Source organism: Echinops telfairi, unplaced genomic scaffold (assembly GCF_000313985.2).
Source record: "Echinops telfairi isolate 266 unplaced genomic scaffold, ASM31398v2 ScPeMD7_7427;HRSCAF=8465, whole genome shotgun sequence".
NCBI classification, from domain to species: domain Eukaryota; kingdom Metazoa; phylum Chordata; class Mammalia; order Afrosoricida; family Tenrecidae; genus Echinops; species Echinops telfairi.
This window is the reverse complement of record NW_022111327.1, coordinates 10,010,156-10,021,268: the sequence shown is the minus strand read 5'-3', so window position 1 is coordinate 10,021,268 and position 11,113 is coordinate 10,010,156. Positions and strand designations below refer to the sequence as shown.

At 45.3% G+C, this 11,113-nt stretch overlaps 1 protein-coding gene across 1 annotated transcript in view; it reads left to right on the top strand.

The window, feature by feature from the left end:
* Positions 1–394: 394 nt before the first annotated feature.
* Positions 395–11,113, top strand: part of LHFPL1 (LHFPL tetraspan subfamily member 1) — a 59,109-nt gene continuing 48,390 nt past the window's right edge. Inside the window, exon 1 of the mRNA XM_004710058.3 lies at positions 395–776. Within this exon, the coding sequence (XP_004710115.1) occupies positions 395–776 (382 nt within the window). The remainder of the gene's footprint in view (positions 777–11,113) is intronic.

Here is an 11,113-nt window from a genome sequence, read left to right as displayed (position 1 = left end):
GGAAACCTGCATACACCGTAGGCAGCCTGATTTACCTTCAGCTCCCCTCTGGTCACGTGTTCTAAGCTGTATGTGATGAATGGAAAGGCTGCTTGAGTTGATAAAGCAGTCACTAATTCAGCTTCATGGTTCTTCTATTCTAGCCTAGAGACCATAGAACTCTGCATCAGGCAGGAGGACGGGAAGAGCAGAAAAACGTCCTGGCAAGCAGAATTTCAGAAGGACCCCAATGGTCCTCAAGAAAGCAATCTCCGCCAGAAGCATGGGCCAAGTGGCACATAATTGAGCCCTAGGACTTGCCAACCTGATGAAAATTAGGTCTATGGAGCCAACTTCCTGATTTTGGCGTTGTGTTCCAACCGATTTCCCCATTCCTGCAGTGAAGCCTGGGACCATGAGGAGCAGCCTGACCCTGGTGGGGACCCTCTGGGCCTTCCTGTCTCTTGTGACTGCTGTGGCCAGCTCTGCCAGCTACTTCCTGCCTTACTGGCTCTTTGGATCCCAGCTGGGGAAACCAGTGTCCTTCAGCACATTCCGGAGGTGCAACTACCCTGTGCGAGGAGAGGGGCACAGTCTGATCATGGTGGAAGAGTGTGGGCGCTATGCCAGCTTCAGTGCCATCCCAAGCCTGGCCTGGCAGATGTGCACCGTGGTGACAGGGACCGGCTGTGCTTTGCTGCTCCTGGTGGCCCTGGCAGCGGTCCTGGGCTGCTGCATGGAGGAGCTCATCTCCAGAATGACAGGACGTTGCATGGGAGCAGCACAATTTGTGGGAGGTAAGACCTGGGTCTTTGGCATTGGGAAGCTTGGGGGGGGGGAGCAGTTAGCAGAGGAAGGTAGGATGGTGGCTTTATGGGGGAAATCTGCTCTTACTGCCTCACTAGAGACCAAATGGAAGGCCATGGATGGGGATGCCTTTGAAATTTTTCAGTTTACTCTACATCAGAACTTCCATTCAGAGCAAAACCAGCCCTTTAAACTCACTGCCATCGAGTCCATTCTGACCCATTATAACCAAGTAGGACAGGGGAGAACTGCCCCTATGGGTTTCCAACACTGTGAATCTTGATGTGAGTAGGACACCTTATCTTTCTCCCACAGAGTGGGTGATAGTTTTGAACTGAGAACTTGTGGTGAGCAGCTAAGCATGTCACCTACTACACTCCACCTCCAGGGCTCCTAAATTGGCCCATAGGGCAAGTTGATCTCGGTTGCTTAGTCTCCATTTTTACTATTCTTCCACCTGCAAGGTACCCATTGTAGAATACTATTCAGAGCTTCCCCCCCGAGTCAGAAACCTATACGGCAGCTTCACTAATTGGAAATAAATGAGCTCCGAGAGTTCTTCTCTTTGGTGGTTATCTAAGAGAGCAGTGATCTGATAAACACACCTACATACACAGGTGTTAATATGAATAAGAGTTCCACCAACAGTCTTCACCAATGAGAATCCCTAAGAGTGAAGTGCTAGGTACCTACATCTAAGACCAGCCTTATCTACTATCCCTGAACAGGACTACTTTTTTGTGACCCTGACACACTCATTTGTCATTCCGCTCATTCAAGATGCCTCTAAATTGAATGCCAGGGAGCTGTTGGTAAGGGAATAGACTAGGGATGTCCAAACTGTTAAAATAGCTGAAGGAAGTCAGCCACTAAGTGCTGTGTCATTGAAATTGTATAAGAAATGCATACATGTTTAAGAGAGATACAGGTGTGTGACTCTTTTGTAGACCTGTACGGGGCACTGAGAAAAGGTGCTGGTAGAACTGACTAATGAAGATTATTTTTGTTCTGGTTGCTCTCTGAAATTTAGAAGTATGATCTCTTATTTCCATGACCATCTCCCTTAGCTGCACACTGTGAGTGACTAGAATCAGACAACCTGGACTCCACTTCTCGCTATTTCACCAGGTAACTCTGTGACCAGGGACAAATGACATGACTTCTTTTGTGTTGAACATTCTTTGAATTTGTCCACTAGGAATTCAACCTAGATCTTGTTATAGACAGCAATAGTGATGGGCTAAGGCAGTTATTCTCAACTGGGAAGGGCTTTTGCCCTGTAGGTGAAATCTGGTGATGTCTGGAGACATATTTGGTTGTCAAAGCTGAGGGTGATGCTAATGACATCCAGAGGATAGAAGCCAGGTAAGGAGACCTAGTGGTATACTAAGGTATGAGTTGGGTTGCTACTACAAGGTCCGTAGTTCAAACCTACCCACTGCTACCAGGGAGAAAGACAAGGCTGTTCGTTCCCGTAAAGATGTACAGTCTTGAAGACCCTATAGGTTAGCGATGAGTCAAAATTGATGTGATGGCAGTTGGGATGAACAGAACAGACATCCCCTCCCTGAACCTAGATAACTATGTGTGCCCAAATAGGTCATAATAGTAAGTTTGAGAACTCCTGGGATGATAACTGTAGCTTTTCAGACGTGCTTCTGAAAAGCACCAGATTCATTTGTCATTCCAGTTAAAGTGATGTTTCTGGTTCCTCTTTCCCTCAGAACCATTGTAAAGATTTTAAATCTGAACTATCACTCTAACCTCCCTCCTCTCTGAATTTTTCCCATTTTTAAAGGAGAGTGGTTTTTTTTTAAGTCATTTTATTAGGGGCTCATACAACTCTTAGAGTGATTTTTTTTCCTGGCCACATTGGAAAGTAGAGTAAGATTGGTTTCTTTCTCCCCTTTGAAAACCATGGTACCAAACCAAAGGTTAAGGCCGGTCTATGCCAATGATCCGATCTCCTTTGAGACCTTGGAGGCAATCACAAGGGAGCCTAAGCTCACCTTTATCTTCATTCATGGGCATGTTATCAGTGGGTCTGCATTTCTATGGTTACATTATTTTAGGGATTGACAGTGGACTAGCAGGAGAACAGGGTGGTACTTAAAATTTGTAAGGGTGTGCCCACTGCCTCGCACAGAGCTGGTGTTCAGTGACCCTAGTGAAAATAAATGTAAGGCTAAGGCAGTGAGGCCTGTGTATTGTGGAAGTTGTATATGTCAAAGCTGGGCCAGTCCACATTCTTTTTTCCCTCTCAGGCTCCCATGCAGAGCTGGTAGCATCCAGAATTCTCTTCAAACTTGGTGATAACTTAGCCCCACTTGCATTTCTAAGAGTTTGCAGCAAAGATCGAGGCGGGGATAACTGGCAGGAATCAGAGGGCCAATAAAAGCAGAGAGCGTTGGAAAGTGGATTATGGCAGATATCATTAGATTGAAATGTACTACCTTTGATCTCCCTTTGGATGCATTTGAAAGTTGTTTTAATATTTTCTGCTTTCTTTTGGATTGAGATTTTTCTATTCTTTGTCTAGTCATTGTGGGGTATTTTTATTTGTTTATTTGCTTTCTTGCTTGCTTCCTATATCTGGTTTGTATGATTTTCTGTATATGAAATCCAGGAGAGGTAAATCTACCACGACAGGAATTGGACTGACAGTTGCTTGTGAGCATGGTAGGGGAGGATGGCGCGACATAGCGCACTAACAGCAATGAGCACAAGAAGAAAATGTTCTAAAATTGATTGTCGTGATGATTGCACAAAACTTCTTAATGTCATTGAATGATCTAAATTGCTTAAGATGTGAAGTATATATAACCCAATAAAACAAAAAAAAACCCAAACATCAGCCTGCATTAGACACTGAGGATTAACAGTGTTTCTATACCCAGCTTGCTCCTGCTTAGTGACATGACTGCGACTCTTCTAATGCACGGTTCTCCAAATGGTGACTTTTAGTTGATCTCACCTCCTAGGCCTAGAAACTCAGGGGATATTGTTGCTGGGAGGTGTGGGAAAATACAGGAGATTTGGAGAGAGAGAGGCTGGGTGGGACAGAGTTTTGACGGTCTCACCGAGGGAGTTAAAATATCTGAGTGGCATTTCCACCCGATTCAACTCTGTCATTCTACATTCCCCATGATGGAAAGACTTTGTCTTATATACTTTGGACATAGTGTCAGGAGAGACCAGTACCTGGAGAAGGACATCATGTTTGGTAAAGTAGAGAGACAGTGAAAAATAGGAAGGCCCACAAGGAGATGGATTGACCCAGTGGCTGCCACAATGGGCTCAGGCATAGGAACCATTGAGAGGATGAGGTAGGACCAGACAGTGTTTCACTCTGTCATGCATAGTATAGCTAAGGGTACGAACCAACTCAGTGGCAACTAACAACAAGAAGAACAGCATTATTTCCATTGACCCTTGTCATAGGAACATGGTCCCAGTGTTTAAATGGAAATGATAGGCTTTAACGTTTCCAGAATAAAGTACAACTTGCCAGCAATCATAGATAGGTTCAGGACCCAGGGTGTACATTAGGCTGATCCCAGGGCAGGAGAAGGCTAGTGGACAGATTGCTAGATCACCAAAGCTTGCTCCTCTGTAACACAGACCAACTGAACAAGCCATGCCTGCCTTCCTTTCCAAGGTGAGGGGATGGTGACGACTGCTTGTTTGTACCATATTTGGGGGTGCCTCTTGGCACATGACCATTACCTCTTCTGAAGGCTTAGTTCTGACCCTCAGAGACAGATTTTTCCCGTGGCAGGAAGCCAGTCCCGGACAGGATTTTTGAGCTCTACGGATAAAATATACAAGAGAACATTCTGTGGGATGTTGGGTTGAAGCTTGTTCAGCCTAGGGGGGATTGATTTTACTGCCCTAAGCCTTGCTGTTTCTCGGCAGCTAGTGCATTAACTGAAATACATCAGGAGGAGAAGCCAATTAGTACCAGGTCTGGTTTATCATTGCCAGACCCCAAACCACTGAAGAGATGGAGTATCCATTAAGAACTCCCTCTTCCCCCTGCCTAACCCTTGTTCCCCCGGTCTGGCGGCTGCCCACAGATGAGCGGTGGGAAGTGGGAGAGACAGGAAGAAATAAAGAACTGCTGAACTGAGTCATACTCAGCAAGGTGACCTGATGGGGCCCTTGGGTCCCATTTGCTCCACCTGCATCTGATCCAGCTGGACAAGCCTGGGGTCCAGAGACTCTTCCATCGGGAGTTCTGTGCCCGGCTACAACCTGTGAAGGAAACATCTGGCTAGGAGATCATTACAACCCTGGGGATACTGAAGTTTCCAACTAGCGGGCCTCTAGTCCTTGAGAACACAGTCATTATTCATATGCAGTCTCTTGCGTATACATATGCAAGATGCTTATGAGTTATCCTCTCTCTTCTGTGAGAGTTAAACAAAGAAGAAATAGGTGAGAAGTCAACATAAGGAACTTCTTGGCAGGAAACAAGTGTAAGATCTTGGATTGAGTTTCTAGAGGGAGGCCAAGAATCTTTCAAAAGCCGAGAATGTTTCACAATCCCAGGGAGTACGTAAAAAATGTGACTCCTCTCTCGACTTGCCAGCCTTCCTTCCCATTCGAATAGATCTTGCAACAGGTGGAAGCCTTTGCATTTTTGAAATAACTCCCCAGCGACTCTGATGTGTTCCCTTTTCCCAACCCAAGTGGGAACAACTTCCCTGGATATTGTTTTTAAGGGGACAGAATTCCACACACCCCAACAGGAACCAAAGCCTTTCTTCATGTAAGGTGCTACTACTGAGTGTGTCTCGAGTTGAAGGAAAACTGTCTCTGGAGACACATCCCAAAGAACCTGATTCTAGGAAAGGATGATATCTTTCTGAAGGCCATTCTCTTCTCGGGAAATAATGCACTTTCTGAAAGTTGGCTGAAATTTCTCCAGATATTGTTTCATTTCTTTTCATCTTACTGAGCACCGATTACAAGTGGGGCTTTCAGTTTGGGAAAATAGCGTTCAAAGAGGTTAACCTACCACCAAAGACCCCTGTAGCAAGTAGAGCTGAAAATAGGACCCAGGGCCCTTGATATCCCCACCCCTCTTCATTTGAGCAATAATTATAATCACAGTGTTTTCCACAGTGATTCAAAAACCATTTGCAGAAGAATTACCTGGGGTGCTTATTAATAACTGTATGTATGAATGTGTGTGTGTGTGTATATATATATGGATATATATATTTACCATTCTAAGCCTACTAAATCAGAACTGCTCAGGACAGGTAATCTGTATTTTATACAGGCCTTCAGACTATGTTATGTTTGGAAATGTATTATAAAATAAGATGTGTGTCCTCCACTCTGCTTAAGAAATATAACATTGTCATAGAGTTGAACACCCCTAATTTCATTCCCTTGTCACCAGTGCTGTGAATTCATTGATTGTCACCTTCCCCTCCCCTAGATTCTAACATAGCTTAGAGTTTGAAAGTCTCTACTCCATTTTCTTTTCTTTTTAAAAAAAATCTTTTTATTGGGGGCTCATACAACTCTTATCACAATCCATCCATCCATCCATCCATCCATCCATCCATCCATCCATCCATCCATCCATTGTGTCAAGCACATTTGTACATTTGTTGCTCTCATCATTCTCAAAACATTTGCTTTCTACTTGAGCCCTTCATATCAGCTCCTCATTTCCCCCCTCCATCCCTACTCCCCCATCTCTCATGAACCCTTGATAATTTATAAATTATTATTATTTTGTCATATCTTACACTACCTGACGTCTCCCTTCATCCCTTTTACTGTTGTCCATCCCCCAGGGAGGGCATTATATGTAGATCCTTTTAATTGGTTTCCCCTTTCTACCCCACCTTCCCTCCACCCTCCCGGTACCACCACTCTCACCACTGGTCCCAAAGGGATCATCTATCCTGGATTCCCTGTGTTTCCAGTTCCTATCTGTACCAGTGTACATCCTCTGGTCTATCTGGATTTGGAAGGTAGAATTTGGGTCATGATAGTGGGGGATAGGAAGCATTTAAGAACTAGAGGAATGTTGCATGTTTCATCATTGCTACACTGCACCCTGACTGGCTCGGCTCCTCCCTGAGCCCCTTCTGTAAGGGGGTGTCCAGTTGCCTACAGATGGGCCTTGGGTCTCCACTCTGCACAACCCCTCATTTACAATGGCATGATTTTTTGTTTTTTTGATGCCTGATACCTGATACCTTTGACACCTCGTGGTCACACAAGCTTGTGTGCTTCTTCCATGTGGGCTTTGTTATTTATCTTCAAGCCTTTAAGACCCCAGACACTATATCTTTTGATAGCCAGCCACCATCAGTTTTCTTCACCACATTTGCTTATGCACACATTTGTCTTCAGTGATCATATCAAGAAGGTGGGCACACCGTGATATGATTTTTTGGTGTTTGCTGCCTGATACCTGGTCTCTTGCTCCGTTTCCTTTAGGTGTTGTTTGTTTCTGCAATTGCTTTTTGTTGCCTCCTTTGCCTTTAAATATCTGCCCATCTTTTAGAAAGTAAGTGTTGAGTTGCCGCAAGTACTAAAGCTCGCTATGGTGTGTGAACCCCGGCGTTTGCATAGTCAGAGCAGTGGATTCCAACCACCACCACTATGTTTGAGGAGGAGGTTTGGTGGATTTTGTGATATGGGATTTGGGGGGAAGAAGAAGCATTTGAAGAGGAGAAACGAAATGGAAACCCACTGAGAGGCAGTTGTTCCTAGTTGCTGTGGGTTGGAGGTTGCCTCATGGCGACACCATGTGTGCAGAGTAGAACTGCTCCACAGGGTTTTCAAGGTTGTGACCTTGCCACTGTTGCCAGACCTGTCTGGGTTCATTCTAACTACCAACCTTTCAGTGAGAGTGCTTAGCTGTTTGTTAAGCAATAGGGCCCATCGGTACATTCAAACTGCCCATCGTTCCCTTAGCAGACCAATGCTCCACCCACCGCGCAACCTGGAATTAGCACGTGATTCCCATGCTCTTATTTGAACCACAGGTGAAAGCACTCATGATCTCTCTCTTTTTTAATCATTTTATTAGGGGCTCATATAACTCTTATCACAATCCATACATACATCAATTGTGTCCAGCACATTCGTACATATGTTGCCATCATCATTCTCAAAACACCTGCTTTCTACTTGAGCCCTTGGCATCCACTCCTAATTTTTGCCCTCCCTTCCCACTCCCCACTTCCCACTGAACCCTTGATAATTTATAAATTATTAGTATTTTGTCATATCTCTCACCATCCGTTGTCTCCCTCACCCACTCCTCCACCGTCCATCCCCCAGGGAGGAGGTTATATGTAGACCTTGTAATCTGTTCCCCCTTTCTACCCCACCTTCCCTTCACCCTCCTGGTATCACCGCTCTCTCCACTGGTCCCGAGGGGTTTATATGTCCTGGATTCCCTGGGTTTCCAGTTCCTATCTGTGCCATAAGAGAACAGGCAGGGAAACCGTATGGGGAGCTTCTTATCTGTCAGATGGACACAACAGGAGTCTGAACGGACTCAGTGGCACATAGCATGTGGTGCTCACTTTTCCAGGCCCACATTGATGTGAAAAGCTGTGGGGGATACAGATCCTTGGTGGTCAATGAGCCTAAAGTTTCAGTATTTATTTATTTATTTTTGCTGTGCTAGTATTGTGGTAAAGATGTTGGCAACAGCACACTTAGCATTTGTCTCTATTTTTGCCACATCCTCAAGGTCACCTGTCTGTAACTACCACAAAATGTCATGGAATTAAGAGTGAGTTACCAATCAAATGTCTTTATGAAGCCTGGATAAGTTTATAACCTACTGGCTCCCTTGCCTCAAAGGCAGGTTGAAAGCATGGGGTGAGGGGATAATTGGGCAGAGCATGGAACTACAGGGCCTGGCACCAAACACACACTTTCCAGGTGACCAGGTGCTTCCGCAAAGCTGCCAGGTGACTGGGGGGGGGTTTCTAAATGTCGTTACTCTGGTTCAAAATACACACACCATAGCATCCACCCCTATAGCCATTTCTGCAGTATGACTGAGTGGCATTTAAGTCTATTCTTCCGGTTCCGTACCTAATCCCTCCCTCCTTTTCTGATGTGTCCCTCCCTCATTAACAGAAACTCGCTGCCCCCCATAAGATTCTGACCGATTCTTTCAACTTGCTGTTGTCAATGTTAGCCCATAATGAGAGTTCTACAGGGGCCCAATGCTCAAGGCAGACCTTTTCTATTTATTTATTTAAAGTGAAGCTACATTATTACTTGGCTTTTAGAAAAACTTCAGGGAAGAAGGTGGTTGCCAGTGTCCTGACTTTTGAATCCATCACCAATTTGAGAAGGAGCCCCGGTGACACATTCGGTTAATATTGGCCGCCTAACGGCGAAGTCAGCAGTTCAAACCCACCAGCTGCTCTTCCGGCTATGGATCCAGAAGTCTGCCCCTGGAGAGATTTCCAGTCTCAGAACCCCTGAGGAACAGATCTGATCTGAGTTGGAATCAATTGGATGGCAGTTAATTTTGGTTTTGTAAGGTCTTTTGTAGGTTTTTTTCCTTTCCTTTTTCTTCTTCGTCGTTTTTTCTTTGTTTGTTTGTTTGGTTTTACAAACTATTTCCTCTGAGGAGCGACAGGTCAGGAATCAATTCATATGGGAGAGATAGGTGTTCCCTGGGACAGGAGTCAAAAGGAGAAGCTGCGGCCTAACAATCATCAAGATTTGTTAATGCTGTTGGATTTCCCAGGAACTTTGAGTTTTCATCTCATAAATTCTCAAAACAGCCCTGCAGGGCAGGGTGCCATTGTTCTCGTTTTTTCAAGATGAGATCATTGAGGCATTGCGAGATTAAATAACTTGCTGAGGAGGTCACATGGCTTCTGGGTGACAGAACTGGAATTGGGTGTTAGATCTAGATGGACCTGAATGCCCCAGTCCCTTAAACCGTTCATGTTGCGTAATCTCTCTGGCGCTCAGGCCTGCGAAATTACTACTGCCTGATAGGAAGATAGGTGGCTAAAGGTGGCCACGGATGCACACCTGTTTCTAGAATAACAGAATCTCTGAGGGTTGGTGATCTGACTGATTAGAGAGCAAAAACCATGAACAATAACTAGTTAGTTCCCTCTTGTGGGTGTCAACATTTCTAAGTGGGAGGGAGAGAGGGAGTCTCGGGTTATCCCCCAAGGCCTTTTCCCTCTCCATTTCTAAGGTTCTGAGACTGACCCTGGTTTCTAGCACCCAGCCCCGTTCTGAAGGTTCTTTCAGGGGTCAGCTCCCTTGAGAAGCGATGAGCGTACGTCTCTGCTAGGTAGAAAGAACCGATTCTGAAGCAGACGAGCCTGTTCCGCGCTTACGAGGTGCCAAGTAGCAAAAAACAAAAGAAAACAAGAACCAGACCAAAATGAAAACCAAGCCCACTGCCCGTGGGTCCAGGCTGACTCACAGTGGCCCTATGGAACACGGTAAAAGTGCCTCCACAGGGTTTCCAAGGCTGTGAATCTTTACAGAAGGGGATTCCCACATCTTCCTCTTGTGGAGGGCTTGGTGGGTTGGAATGGATGACCTTTGGATTAGCAGTCGAGGGCTTAACTAGGGCGATGCCAGGGATCCTCCCACAAAGATACAGAATTGAGGAGAAATACAGATGCTCTATTCAAAGAATGCACTATCTAGTGAGGAAAGCAAGCTATAGATATTTATGAATAATGCATAGCACCCAGACCCTTAAGAAAACACTGCTGTCGTGTTGATTCAGCTCACGGCAAACCCGTAGGCCAGACTCAAACTGCTCCCAAGGGTTTCTGAGGCTGTAAACTTTCCCAGAAGCAGACTGCCTCATATTTCTACTGTGGTGTGGCTGATGTGTTTGAACCACCAACCACTTGTACCCACGCGACTCCTGAATGTGGAGCACAGGATATTTCAACAATAGGGTGGGGTAAGTTTGGAAGCCAGAGATAATGAGGGAATGCTTTCTGGAATAAATCACCTTTGGCATGAGCTCCTCAAGATGGTAAGGTCTGCAGAACTGAGGAAGGCGACAGATTCCCCCGACCACAGGGAGTCAGTCTCTTGGCCACCATTAAGTCCTGCTTAGGGAATCAGAGTTCAGGCTCGTCTCAGGGATTTGAATGTTCTCCTTGATTTTTCTGTAGGTTGAAATGCATTGTTGATGTTCTTTTATAACCGTGTCTTCTTTTCTTCCTGGTCTGTGTGGGGAGGTTCAGTTTTTACTCACTTTTCCTTCAATGGGCAAGGGTTCGTTTCCATTGAGCATTTTGTCCTTTAGCTTTTCAGTGTAATCTGGGTCACTTCCTCGTAC